The 15,267-nt window shown below is 43.3% G+C and overlaps 1 protein-coding gene across 1 annotated transcript; it reads left to right on the top strand.

Moving 5' to 3' along the window:
* The first annotated feature begins 6,761 nt into the window (after window positions 1-6,761).
* On the top strand, window positions 6,762-12,416 carry LOC144464525 (nuclear factor 7, brain-like). The gene is made up of 2 exons (XM_078171925.1): window positions 6,762-6,917; window positions 7,027-12,416. Exon 2 carries the CDS (start codon window positions 7,044-7,046, stop codon window positions 8,433-8,435), a length of 1,392 nt encoding a protein of 463 aa, XP_078028051.1. The 5' UTR covers window positions 6,762-6,917; window positions 7,027-7,043; the 3' UTR covers window positions 8,436-12,416.
* Window positions 12,417-15,267: the final 2,851 nt, after the last annotated feature.

Below are 15,267 nucleotides of genomic sequence, written 5' to 3'. Positions count from 1 at the left end.
TCCTGTTTCTTAATGATGGACTGAACTCCAAAGGATGTTCAGTGACACTGTGAGCTTTTCAATCGTCTTTTCTCAGAGTTGATCGGAGTGTTTCTTTGTCTTCATGTTGGAGGTTCTGTCACAAAACTGACTCACCAAAAGTTACAGGTGTGTTTGTACCACAATCACCCTTCACCAGCCACAGGTGATCTCCACTGAACTGATGATGTCATTTCTAAAAACCTTTTAACTTAGCCTTTATAAAAGTAGTAATACAACAGTGTAGAAAAACTCTGCTACAAGTAAAAATCCGGCATTTAAAATCTTAGTTGAGTAAAATTACAAAAGTATCAGCATCAAAATATACTTAAAGTACTGAAAGTAAAAGTACTCATTGTGCAGAACGGCCCATTTCAGAATAATATATATGATATTATTGATGATCATGTTTGATGCATTAATGTGTTCATCACTTTAATGTTGCAGCTGCTAAAGGTGGAGCTCATTTTAATAAACTGCTGGTAGTTTGTGAATGAAACATTTCTACATTTCTTCTAGACGGCAGAACAGGTTGCATTTTCCACCAGTTAGGGCTTACATGGATGACATGACACTGGTGACCACAACAATGCCATGTACAAAGAGGCTACTAGAGAAGGTAAATAAGAACCTCAAGTGGGCCAGCATGAAGATCAAGCCTACTAAGTCTAGAAGCATCTCGATACGTAGAGGGAAGTTAAGTGATAGGAAGTTTGTCATAGATGATGAGGAAATCCCAACAATTAAGGAAAAGTCAGTGAAGAGCTTAGGTAGGTGGTACAATGTGGAGTTGAATGATGAGGAACAGGTGGTGAAATTTAGAAAAGATGTGGCAGAAGGATTGGATAGAATAGATAAATCAGAACTTCCAGGAAAGTTGAAGTTGTGCTGTTTGCAATTTGGGCTATAACCTAGGTTAATGTGGCCACTGTCAATTTATGAAATTCCAATATCTGTTGTGGAGAGAATTGAAAGGTTGGTTAGCTCCTATATTAGGAAGTAGTTGGGTGCTCCTAGGTGCCAAAGTAGTGTTGCATTGTATGGAAAAGGGATACTTCAGCTGCCAGTATCTAGTTTAACAGAGGAATTTAAATGTACCAAGGTCAGGACAGAGCTCTTGTTATCTGGGAGTAAGGACGTGGTAGTTAGGAGTGTGGTTCCAAATCCAACCAAGGGGAGGAAGTGGAACCCAGGATCTGCAGTTCAGGAGGCAGAGGCAGCTCTTACGGCCAATTTCCACCAGATGCGTGTTGGTTGCATCTCCGCTCCGGCACGGCAGCGGAGCCGATAGGATTCCATTCTAGCCAATGTGTGTGTTTCCACCGGCTGCGGCTGTGCTGCTTTCCGGCTCCGTCTCAGCTCCGGCACTCTGGAGCCCTCCGGAACAGATACGCAGGACTTCTATTTTTGCTGGACGCCGGAGCACAACGCAGCAATTCAGCACAGAGCAGATCGTGCGGAGCAGGAAGTCGTGCACAGAAACACGATAAAACATCCGGTTAATTTTCAAAATAAAATACACAGTGTTCACGGCGGATCATATTTCCCTGCACTACACCTTAAAAACTACATAATGGGCAGAGGCAGGACTGAAGTCAACAGGTCAGAGGTTTTCAGACGTCATTTCACCCCGTGAACACCATGGACGAGGAGATATTAATCATGGCAGTGCACCAAGATGTCTTCCGGCGGAGCTGCACCGCACCGCACAGCAAACGCAGCCGGTGGGTATTGACGGACAGCGGAGCACGCAGCGGATAACCAGCGCTGCCGTTCCACAACGGACACGCATCCAGTGGAAATCCGGAGTTAGGCATGCAGAGATTGTAGGTAATGTTCAGTTTGGCCGGGGAGGCCAAATCAGGTCTCAAAGATAAAAGAAAGCTGGTCGTGGAACAGACACGTAGACAGGAGGAGATAGTAAGGGGTGCAAAGGTAGTGGCCCAGGCTAAACAGGGACAGTGGTTGAATTGGGAAAGTGTAGAGAAGAGGAAGCTTAGTTGGAGGGACCTGTGGAGTATGGAGGAGAATCCTATTAGATTCCTGGTAGGGGCTACATACGATGTGTTACCAACCCCCCAGAACCTAAAACTGTGGGTAAATGAGGACCCATCATGCCCATTGTGTTCAGGTACAGCAACCTTAAAGCATATTTTGTCAGGCTGTAAAGTTAGCTTGTCACATGGCCGATATACATGGCGACATAACCAGGTGTTGAAATGTTCAGCTGCAGGCATCGAAGGGAAACGAAGACAGGTGAATTCAGACGGTTTTAAGAATAGGAGTTTAGCAATTCAGTTTGTCCATGAGGGGGAGAAATATAGAAGGGATAAAATAGTAGTAAGGAGGCAAGGGTGTGGCTGCCTACAAGGTGCTTGTGATTGGGAAATGCAAGGAGATTTAGGGGGAAAGCTCGTTGTTCCCCAGGAAATAATTTGTACCAAGCAGAGGCCTGACATAGTGTTGTAGTCAGTGAGTCAATGGATAGTTTATTTCATTGAGCTGACAGTTCCTTGGGAAGACTCAGTGGAAGAAGCCTATGAAAGAAAAAAGCTTAGGTATGCAGACTTAGGAGCAGAAGCTGAGCAGCGAGGATGGAAGACTAGGATTTGTCCAGTGGAAGTGGGGTGTAGGGGATTCATAGCAAGATCAGCTGTCTCGCTCCTGGGGGAACTCGGAGTGCGGGGACAGAGTTTGAGGAAGACAGTGAGGGAAATGTCAGATGAAGCAGCTAGAGCGAGTCAGTGGATTTGGATGAGGAGGAATAATGTCAGCTGGGGGCCAGCAGGGGAACTACTAAGCAGGGTACATAACTCCTTGTAATCAGGTGGAGAGATCCACCAATCAGTCCTCTCAGGAGGAAATCCAGGAAGAGAAAGGTTATTTAAGTGTGGGAGTGGCCTATTTGAATCCATTTTGTTTGAGACCATGCTGCAGGGTGAGTGTGTTTGCTGATCATGTGAGTTTATCTATCTCCTTTAACTTATATTGGAGTTATGCTATGTAGCATGTGAAATAGAGTATGGTGAATGTGCTAGGAAAGGTAGTATCAGCACTGTCTCTACCTGGAGCTCGCATGTACGGAGTCTGGGTTTGGTTGAAGGTGGTGGTGCTGTTTGGGCTGAGAAAGCCATGTGTAAGTAAGGTAAAGGTGCCAGAGATCACTGTCTAGCCTCCTGGACGTGTTGTGGGACCAACTAGACGAAACACTGGTGAAAGGAGGTTCCCACCCGATGACCCCAAAGACATATTAGTTATCACTGCTCACTGGTATGTATAGTTAAGCCTTGCCATATTAGCTTATCATAGGGCTTAAGAGGTTATTCACTGAGTGCTGATCCTTTCTCTAGAGCACAAACTTCTTGTGTTTATTTGAATGAATTTGTGTCGTAATGTGTTACATGTACTGAAGATCTTTCATGTAAAATCATATCCAGTGCTTCCAAGCTTGATCAGACATCACAAACATTCAGTGTCATAGATATTAATGGAGTATATCTGACAGATTCATGTTTAGAGGTTGTGAAGAGTGTGACAGTTTCACTGGGAACACATTCATCAGGTTTGATCAGCAAGTGGTTACTGTGCAAATTGGAGATGACTGTTCTTATTCTTTTTCTTACAACAAACCAAGGGCGACCTCCAGGGCTGAGAAATGAAGCCAACACTAAAGTTCCAAAAACTGCAATTCCTCTAATGTCCACTTGAGGCTGGCTCCAAGAGCGAGTCAGTCCCCATAGACCCCCGTGTTAAAATGCTCAACTTTACAGCAGAAACAAACATGTTTACAGCCTGGTACAAAAAACAGTTTTGCTCTCTGTAGCTAATTTAACTTTTAATGGTGACTGTGAGGGGGATGCATTCTTACTTAACTTTCCCATTTACATTTTTATTGAGGTTTAAAGTTATGCATAAATAAGGGCGGATCGCATTAAATGACTGCCCAATAGTGTTCTCAGCTTTTCAGTCAGATCCACCCCTCGCTCCTCCACAGCTCCACCCTCACGCCCAGATATGGCCACTTCTGGATCCAAAAAACCAAGATGGCAACAGTCGAAATGCCGAACTCAAGGCTTCAAAACATGAATCCACAAACCAGTGGGTGACGTCTTGGAAGCTGCGTCCATTATTTTTACAGTCCATGCAACAAACTGACTGTCAAGAAGTTTTAATTAAATGTTTAAAAAAAAAAAAGTTCATGAATTGAGCCAAAGCAAATGAGAAAAACTGTGATCAGTTTTATTAGTAATATCATTTTCTGATTGATCAAAACCAAACAATATTCCACGGTATATTCCAAACCCAATCACCAGAAAAATGTTGGTCTTGCACAATTCTGCAAACCACAAATATGTCAGGTTTGTATTTTATTATGGGGCTAATCTATCTAAACTTTACATGTCAACAACACTGTGGTTAACATGGTTAGGTTTAGGTGCAAAACCACTTATTTATGTTCAGAAAAATGTTGTGTGTCATGTTTTAGCCTCAAATCTGGACTTTGGCGACAAAATTAATCCCCACTGGAAAATCAGTGAAGTCTCGGTAAAAAACAACCACTTTTTGTGGCACTAACCAAAAACACCCAGGTTTTGTGGCAGCTAGAAAGCTGCTGGAAACAGCAACGGCTCCCTAATCACAAATGTTTTTGTTGTTTGTTAGTCTCGAACCGTAGTCTGCAGCTTGGCAGACGTCTCATCAAAGTGTCACACCATTTACAGCAACATGTAAAGGTTTGAACACCCCTGGTCAAAATTTCTTTTACTGTGAGTAGTTAAGAAAGTATAAGATGAACTGATCTCCAAAAGGCATTAAGTTAGAGATGAAACATTTCTTCAATATTTTAAGCAAGATTACTTTCAAATTTCAATCTTTTACAGTTTTAAAATAACAAAAAAGAAAAAGGGCCTGAAGCAAAAGTTTGGGCACCCTGCATGGTCAGTGCTCAGTAGTGCCCCCTTTGGCAAGTATCACAGCTTCTAAACACTTTAAACACTTTTTGTATCCAGCTCAGAGTGTTTCACTTCTTGTTTGGAGGATTTCCACCCATTATTCCTGCAGAAGGCTTCTAGCTCTGTGAGATTCTTGGGCCGTCTTCATGCTCTGCTCTTTGAGCTCTATCCACAGATGTTTAACGATGTTTAGGTCAGGGGACTGTGAGGGGCGTGGCCAAACCTTCAGCTGGCTCTTCTTGAGGCTGTCCATTTTGGATTTGGAGGTGCGTTATGGATCATTGTCCTGTTGTAGAAGCCATCCTCTCTTCATCATCAGCTTTTTCTACAGGTGCTGTGAAGTTTGCTTCCAGAATTTGCTGGTATTTAACTGAATCCATTCTTCCCTCTACCTGTGAAATGTTCCCCGTGCCACGGGCTGCGGCACAAGCCCAAAGCATCATCCATCCATCCCTGTGTTTAACAGTTGGACAGGTGTCCCTTTTTTCTCCAAACATACCTTTGCTCATTGCATCCACAAAGTTCTGTTTTAACGCCATCAGTCCACAGGACTTGTTTCCAAAAAGCATCAGGCTTGTTTCGATGTTCCTTTGCAAACTTCTGATGCTGGATTTTGTGTTGAGGACACAGGAAAGGTTTTCTTCTGATGACTCTTCCATGAAGCTCATATTTGTCCAGGTGTGTCTGCACAGTAGAACAGTGCACCACCACTCCAGAGTCTGAGAAATCTTCCTGCAGGTCTTTTGCAGTCAAACAGAGGTTTTGATTTGCCTTTCTAACAATCCTACGAGCAGCTCTCTCACAAAGTTTTCTTGGTCTTGCAAATCTCAATTTGACCTCTACAGTTCCTGTTAACTGCCATTTCGTAACAACACGAGGAAACAGCTCCCTGAAAACACTTTGCTATCTCCTTATAGTCTTCTCCTGCTTTGTGGGCATCAGTTATTTTAGTTTTCAGAGTGCTAGGTAGCTGTTTAGAGGAGCCCATGGCTGCTGATTGTTGGGACAAGGTTTCAGGAGTCAGAGTATTTATAAAGCTTTGAAATTTGCATCACCTGGCTTTTCCTAACGATGACTGTGAACAAGCCAGAGCCCTAACAAGCTCATTAAGGTCAGAGACCCTGGGAAAAGTTGTGTGAGAGCTCAAATGTCTTGGGGTGCCCAAACTCTGACATGGTGGTCCTTTCATTTATTTTCACTCTAAAATTGTATACAACAGAAATAATTCACTAATCCTGCTTAAAATGTTGAAATGCATGTTCCATCTTTAACCTCATGCCATTTGAAGATCAGTTCATCTTCTACTTACTTAAATACCTGCAGAAATTAAATTTTGACCAGGGGTGCCCAAACTTTTGAGTGCCACTGTACCATCCCCTCCACCCCAACTTCATATTCACAGTTTGCAGAAATGTACAATGGCAACATTGACTTCTGACGACAGGATGATATTCCTTACATATATTATTCCATGACGCTTCTGTTTCCTACAATCTTCCAAGGTGCGTCTCAGCTGCAATATTTTAACCAATTCCATAGCACCCATCTACTGTACTGTATGTTCCATGGTCCTCAATTTTCAAAATATCCTTCACTAAATTAAATTCTCCACTTCATTCAGCCTTCATCGAAACTACTTTTGAACTGTTGCATCAGTCTGCCGTGCACTATCAGTCTTTATATCCAGCAATAAATCAGTACTTTGGAATGAAACACAGCCCTGTGTTAAATGTCAAGCAACAGTAGAGAAGGTCTGACAAAAGTCCACTTCTCACCTGACACAAACCAGGAAACACTTTGTTATTCTTCTTCACTGCAGAGAGACACACAGACTGAAGAACAGACGATCAGATTCACCTTCAGACCAAACTAACAACTTCCTCTGAGTGAGTTCAGCTAAAACTCCAACACTGCTGCTTCAACCTGCTGACACTCCACACACTGAAGGTGAGTTTGACTAAAAACACCACTCAAAGTCAAAGTAAATTTCAGTGAAGTTAGTAGAGGAGGGAGGGGAGCCATGACTGACTGTACTTTCTGTCTGCTGTGTTTTCAGCTTCACTCAGAGACTAAATGGCTTCCAGATCAGAGGAGGATCTCTGCTGTCCGGTCTGTCAGGACGTCTTTAGAGATCCTGTTGTTCTGTCATGTAGCCACAGCTTCTGTAAAGACTGTCTGCAGAACTGGTGGAGACAGAGACAAGAACGTGAGTGTCCAGTTTGTAAGAGAAGATCTTCAATGGAACCTCCTTTAAACCTGGCATTGAAGAACCTGTGTGAGGCCTTCTTATTGGAGAGAGATCAGAGAGCTTCAGAGGCTCTCTGCAGTCTGCACTCTGAGAAACTCAAACTCTTCTGTCTGGACCATCAGCAGCCAGTGTGTCTCATCTGCAGAGATTCAGAAAAACACACCAACCACAGATTCAGACCCATCGATGAAGCTGCACGACAACACAAGAAGGAACTTGAGGAAACTCTGGAGCCCTTAAAGGAGAAGTTAAAGGTTTGTGAACAAGTTAAAGTGAAGTGTGAACAAACAGCACAACACATGAAGGTCCAGGCCCGACGCACAGAGAGGCAGATTAACGAGCAGTTTAAGAAGCTTCACCAGTTTCTAGAAGAGGAAGAGGAGGCCAGGATGGCTGCACTGAGGGATGAAGAGGAGCAGAAGAGTCAGATGATGAAGGAGAAGATGGAGGCTCTGAGCAGAGAGATAGCAGCTCTTTCAGACACAGTCAGAGCCACAGAGGACGAGCTGAGAGCTGAAGACGTCTCATTCCTGCTCAACTACAAGGCTGCAGTGGACAGAGTCCAGCAGCGCCCCCTGCTGGATGATCCACAGCTGCTCTCAGGAGCTCTGATAGACGAGGCCAAACACCTGGGCAACCTGACCTTCAACATCTGGAACAAGATGAAGGACATGGTCTCCTACACTCCTCTGATTCTGGACCCAAACACTGCTGATCTGTATCTCATCCTGTCTGAAGATCTGACCAGTGTGAGACGAGGACAGAGACAGCAGCTTCCTGATAATCCAGAGAGGATTGATTCTTACTACTGTGTGCTGGGCTCTGAGGGCTTTAACTCAGGGACTCACAGCTGGGATGTCGAGGTTGGAAACAGTACAGTCTGGTTTCTTGGTGTGTTAGCAGAGTCTGTCCAGAGGAAGGGACGCATAAAGTCTGAATTTTGGGTAATAGGGTTCCATAAACGTAAATACCTTGCACAGTCAATTCCAGATCCACCCACTGATCTCAAAGTGCAGAAGAAGCTCCAGAGGATCAGAGTGAATCTGGACTGGAACAGAGGAAAGCTGTCGTTCTCTGATCCTGATACTAACACACACATACACACCTTCACACACACTTTCACTGAGAGGGTGTTTCCATATTTTAGGACTGTGGATGAACTGAAGATATTACCGCTGAAGGTCTGCGTGACAGTGGAACAGAGCAGTTACAGATAAAGAGGATGATCATATTTGTGTAATCTGTATGTGTCCTTCTCTGAATCATTACTACAGAACATGTTTGTTTTGCTTCACTTATTTTTATTTTCTATATTATTTGACGATCTACCTTTTGTTTCTATTAGCCCCTTTTCCACCAACATTTCCAGGAACTTTTATTAGCAGGAATTTATTTTCCTGGGTAAAAGAATTCCTGGTAATATGTGTGGTTTGCGTTTCCACCGCACCTCAAAGTTCCATCAGGCTCATGACATAGCTGATTCGGTGTGTGCCCTACATTTAGCTCTGCTAGCTTATTGGCTGGTAACATAGTGCTGGTGTAGAAGTTTAAAAGTATTTTTAAATAAGTGTCAAACTAAGTTAGTCTAGCCTGAGTGTCAGACTGAAGCTCCCAGAACCTTCAGCCTGACATCGCCTCCACTGAAGGCGATTTACAAGGGGGAAGGAATTTGATTTTTCCCTAACCAATCAGTAGAGATCAACGACTCACCCAGAATCTGACGTCATTAGTATCCATGCCTCGGGGGTGCCGAAAACAAGCGAGCATTGCCCGTTTAAAAAGTCTCCGTCGTCGTGCACGTCCAGATGCATCGCCATTAAATCCAGTTTAGCAGCTTCCTTAATTTGGTCCTCCATTAACGCGAGTAGTGGCGAAATACCTCAATAGCATAGTTAATGTGGTCTGTAGGATCTGTAGCAGTCGCCATTGTTGCTATCCTCACCAATTACCCACCGGCGCACAGCTTGACATCAGCCTGGCGCTGATTGGCTAATCGCTAGACCCTCTCCCACCCCCGGCGTTCATTGGTCCGTCCATCGTTTGGACGAGATAAATCGCAAATTCATTGCAGTATGCCAGACCAGAGATGCAAGCCTACTCAGTTGAGTGGGCGGGGTCTATGGTCTGGAACCCGGCTAAAGTTAGTCTCCATACAGACAGCTGTCATTTGAGTTTATTAGTAACACTTCGCTATCAGCTGAACTAGCATGCTGTCCTTGTGTAAGACATAACATTAGTGTTGGTGGATGAGAGACTGTGGACAGAGCATATTGAATATCACTGTCTACATGTTTACATGTTCATGCTGCTGAACACATGTATTGATAAAGTATTGGTTTCTTACTTGCTAAGGTTTAATGTCACTTACAGTAATGAGTGTAGCTGCCGTCAACTCGAGTCATTTTTGAATTCTTCACCGCGGTCGCTCGGCTGTTCACCAGTTACCGTGTCATGTAGACGTGTGTGTGTGTGTATGTGGAGGAGTTCAGCGCGGGCACAAAACAACCGATACCGTTTGCACTTATCAATACTATGGTCTTTGATCATTTAGCCCTGGGGCTAACTTAGTAACTAAGTTAACTAACTAACTAACTTAGTTAGGTTTTGGTACCCATCCTTAATCAAAACACAAACGAAGTGAAGCTTGTAGAAATTAAATAAAGTTTGCAGCCACACTGACACGGAAGTGCGGAACGCTGCATGTGTGTTCCACCAATCAGCGTTCTTCAGCACACAGCCCCGCCGCTCAAGAATTCTGGGTAATCTGAAAAGTCCTACCCCCCTACTAGGTACTTTTTTCAGGGAAAGTTTGGGGTTGAGGGAAAGTTTTTTCCCCGGGTAATCTCGGTGGAAACTCTAAGAAAATATTTTTTCTTAGTTCCTGATATTTTGGTTGGTTTAGCTTTTTCCTTTTTCAATTTTTGATACTGTGTCATTAGGGGCCGGGCAGCTCTGCTACTGATCACCAATATTTTCCTTCCTCTCCTTACCATGTATTCAAATAAACCAAACTTTGGACTGCACAGAGGTCCAGTCCAAAGCTAAACTTCCTCAATGGGAATTAGGGGCCAACAGTCCTGATGGCGGAGCTAAAGCAACTGTTTACAGCCGGGCTATTCAAGTAGCGGCCCCTGGGCTGGGTGCAAGCTGCGACAGAGTTTGTACTGGCTCAGATTACTGGTAATTTATATATGAGTAGTCTCATACAGCTCATCCTACACACTCCAGTACAGTACGTGTTGGTTAGTACTTTTTAAAGCTATGGTTTCAACCCCCTTTTAAATCAAAAGACAAAGAGGAAGAAGTAGCTGTTTCTTTCAGACCAATATTCTTAGGAACCATAACGGGCCAATCAAATCAGCCCCCGCATGCTTTATGTGCTCCTCTCTCACCTCTCTGTTCTTGCAAGCCAAGCATGTAGTTTGGCTGGTTAGGCAAAATGTTTCTACCTTAAAACAATAAAAAGTTGACACAGAAAATAGAAAAGGGACAGACAAATATGTCTTTACTGCTGTCTGTGTGAAACCTGTGTGCTTAATCTGCAACGACTGCCTCTCGCTGCGTAAAGAGAAAAATTTGAGAGGGTATTTCAAGACTACCCATGCAAACTTTGACGCCACTTTCCCACCAGACTCTGCTGCTTTGAGCCAGAAAATTTTGTGACTAATATCGTGTTATGAGCAAAAATGTTGCACCCAGTTTCGGGGCCTGTATGGAGCAAGAAAGAGCAGTGTCAGCATCATTACAAGTGGCATGGACACTGGGCAAAAAGAGAAGTCATAAACAGACTCAGAGACTGTCAAGGAGTGCATGTTGACATCAATCGACGAGATGGTGACAGATGAGAAAACCCAAGGTATAATTGATTTGATTGAGCAAATTCCAATATCTGACGTAAGGAGAGTCAAGGCCCTTGCATTGAATGATTTCAAGATGCTTTTGGACAAACTGAGAAAGGCTGAGATGATGTCTTAAGCCATGAATCAACAGACAACAGCAATGTTGCACAACTGTGCCTCTACGTTCAATTCTTTGATGTGGAGGATCTGCTTGGACTAATTCCTTTAGAGGGACACACCACCGGTGAGACTTCATCCACCAACATTGCTTCATTCTTTGAGGAGAGCACTGATGGACAATGGTGCACTCTTGATTTGCAGGCAGAGAACAGGGGCTGGCCGTGAGGATGGCAATTTCAATATGGACAGATGTGAGTACAGTGGTAGTCTGTGTGTGGACTTTTGGGGCGGTCTATTTTATTTCTAAGAGGAAGAAACAAACACTAAGATAAAAAGCCCTGGTTATATTTCAGTCATCAGTTAGCAGTGTTTCTGCTTTCAGCCGGTAGGTGGAGCAGAGGAACAGTTTGATGTGTCTGAGAACTATTTCCCTCTGAGGGTGCTTCCACACTTTTTATCTGGTTGGCTTGTAAATGCTGCCGTGAGAACACGAACCAACTCTAGGCAGCTATACAACTTTGTAACAAAATTAGTCCCTGATTCAGACCAAAGGAGACAACTCTAGGTCTGCAAGCACCCTAAGACTGGAACTTATCTCAACATTGTCAAGAGAGGACAAGGGGGCTGTCCTGTTGTGTTGGTACAGTTGTGTGCAGTTAAGTGGATGCTGTCTGTTGGTTAAATGCATTTTTCTACAGCTCACCTGGACTGATTTTTAAAACACGGTATTACAATTTGAATGTAAAAGTGCCTTGGACCTATGTGTCTTGATTCAATACCGTGCACAGACCTTATTCTGCATTTACAATATACATTTTTTACCTCTGTCTATGAGATGGAAGAACTGCATCTTGCAAAGTGAAATTAGACGATGATGTTGTTGTAATTTCTGTATCTGTTAACGTGATTACTCAGATTCTTCGGCCCCTCGTTTCGGCTCACTTTCATGAACTGACCCACATTCCAAACTAACTGAACAGCTCTGGCCTACAGCTCTGTGACTTCCACTAAATTTTGTAAAATTGTAAAAACTAAAATTGTAAAACTAATTAAATGTATCTACTCCCACATTTTTTTGCTCAAATCACACCAAACATGCTTCTCTGTATGTTCAGACTGTCCTACACAAACACACACAGATTTTCTAATGATCCAAAATTGAGCCCACAGTGCATCAAAATGTGTCACTGTAAACATCACTGTAAACTGTAAACTCACTAAATAAATGCCATTGTTCACTAAAATGACTGACGATATTTTGCTGTCAGTGTGGGTGAAGTGTGTTAGAGTGTGTCAAAAACTGAATTTATGACAGCACTTTGAATTCTGCCATCATGTAGCCTGTAGCAGTCAATAGAAAAAGATGGTGCTAACTTTATTAATCCCACACTTGGGAAATTCACATCACAGCAGCTCAAAGCACAGACAGAAAAAGGAGGGTGACAATGACAAAAAGAGCATTTTTAAGCGTAATTTTTGTTCCCTTATGGAATTAATCAATCTTTGTAAAAAGACATTTCAGATGTTTTCTATGTTGTCTACATGAAGTATGCAAACTCTCAGAATTGTGTCTTGTTCACTGAATCGTTGACACTAGTTTGAAATCTGCCTGTAAATACATGTGCAGTTGTTATGCTGCACCCTGGTGGTAGGTTGTATCATAGTGTGAAGTCTACCCTAAATTCTACACTGATGAGGTTGCTCAACTTGATAACAACTTGCCATTGGTGCCTAAAGGCTGTGAGTTTAAGTCAAAGGTGGCGCAGATTAAACATGCTGTTGCATCCTCGGTCATTGTGCTGTATGTGTTAGAAAACACATGATTTCAAGGATTAATCATATTTTTGGCGCAGAAAGTTCTACTGATGGATCCTCGTGGATTTGTTATTTGTCTTCCTCTTCTTCCTTCTTTCTTTTCCTCTTCCTCATCCTCCCTTTCATCTTTTATTTCTATTTTTTCTTCCTCCCTTTCTGAACACTTCTCCACAGGGATGTTTAGCTTTGCTACGAGGCTTTAAACACAGTTTGTTTATCCACTGGGGTTTTCCAGCACAGACAGCTCAACTGAACAGAAATGTAGGAGGTGATGCGTGTGTGTGGTGAATGGCAATTAGGTCACCTACTTTTGTCTGAACAATGATTTTCTGGTCGTTGACTCTTAAAATCTGCAGGTCCTGCACCCATATATTTGTGAACTGAAGAAGGGCCTTGAGAGATTTATAATTTCAGAGCTGCTTTTGCCATCAGCCTTTAAGTATATGTCTGAACATAAATATGACGTGGGGAAGTGCTGCCATACGGGTTTGGTTTTCTCAGCCATCAGAGGATTGCTTAAAAAAGAAGAAACAAAAACACAAATTCAGTATATTTTGGTCTAAACAAAAAGGTCTTTGTGTTAAACTCATTCTATTACCCCCATATTCTGTGCACATTATATGGGTGCATCATGGTAACAGTAGTGTACAAGGCATAAAAGGCTTTCATCAACATCTCCAAAACAGCCCTGATGATAAATTGTTTGCTGGTAGATATTATTACAAGTCAAAGAGACATAATCTGGTTATCACAACAAAATGTAAAATAAAATAGGCTGTTAGGTTAATTAGGTTCATTGTCAACTCATCTTTAATGCTTTTAATGTTCATGTAGCCGAAGTAACTGTCCATACTGTGCATACTGACAAACTCCATGAGGCTAGCTCCCTAGCTCTAGAATTGGCCTGTGTAGAATCTAGTTCACTAAATAGCCATACAGTTGCAAGCATATTTAAAGACCACTCATTTGGCATTTGCATTTTTCACCCTCAAAGTTCAAGGCAACAATACAGCTACATAACCAATTAAAAATATAATTCTCTGAAGGATCGAAACTTAAGCCTTACCGTTCTCTCCCAGGAGCTGTGTTGATTATTTGGCCACTGTCCAATACTCCAGCTGTAGTGATGTGTCGATCGCGAACGAAACGGCTCTGCTTTGTTTTTGTTTTTTCTCTTTTTTTCGGTTTAAGCCGCACGTGATTGGTCAGTATGTGTGGTGTCGGCTGTGTCCGCGCTGAGCGGGGGTGGGGTGGGGGGGGGTGAGCCTAGTTCACATTACAGGATTTTCACCCTGATTTTGCGTCACGGAGACTATCGTAATCTTTTGAGTGTTCATACCTGGTGATGTGTGTTTCTGTCACCAGGAGTCTCGCCACCTGCGTTACGACCTGTGTGTGCAAACCGCAAGATTTCTCCACCAAGCCCTCGCCGACAGAACCTCAGATAACGCGGTAACGTCACCAAACTACGTTTTTTGACTTGGAGATAACACATGGTAAAGGCATGGATATTCTTCCCAGTGTTGAATCAGATCTGCCTCCAGGGCCTGGGTCCAAACACAACGTGCTCCCCTGTGGATCCCTGTGGATGCCGCCATTGTTGTTGTTGCTTGTCAGTGTTGCCAGATCTTGGGAGAGAAACAAGCAACCAGGGCTATGGAAACAAGCCCAAAACAAACAACGGACATAGAGAAAGGTGACGTTTAGAGAGCAAGCCCAAATAAGCAGCTCCACTTTAGAAACAAGCCAAAAAAAAAAAAACGCAACCCGCAACTACCAATATTTGTAAGTGACTTGACAAAAAAACAAGCCCAAGTCGCGGCTAATAAGCAGACCTGGCAACCCTGTGGCTTGTCCTCCTCACATTTCTTCCGTCCTCCTGCGTGCTGACGTGGGACGTATCCCGCCTCTCATTGGCTGATGTTCTTTGTCAGTCGTGTCACACTTCTCCAGTTTTCTAGCATGCCAGATATCCAGTCCCAGTCACAGACGAGGGGGCGACTTGCTCGTAGTCTTGTTCACACATGAGGACTCGTCATGGCAGACTATCTGCCGACTCACCTCCGACCCAAGGTGGCTCTCAAGATCCTCTGCGACGTCAATATCGCGGTGAAAATCGTGTAATGTGAACTAGGTTTTACAGACACAGACACCTAGGCACCGAGCGTCTCTGAACTATAGTAATTCTACTTCGTTGCTGATTTACTGCTGCTTCCATCAGTAAGTGTGTAGGGTAAAGTGTAGAAAATATTTAATATAGATTTTTTTAAGGTGG

The sequence above is a fragment of the Epinephelus lanceolatus genome, chromosome 1 (assembly GCF_041903045.1).
Source record: "Epinephelus lanceolatus isolate andai-2023 chromosome 1, ASM4190304v1, whole genome shotgun sequence".
NCBI lineage: Eukaryota > Metazoa > Chordata > Actinopteri > Perciformes > Serranidae > Epinephelus > Epinephelus lanceolatus.
The sequence above is the reverse complement of the archived record's forward strand: the minus strand, read 5'-3'. Positions and strand labels throughout refer to the sequence as shown.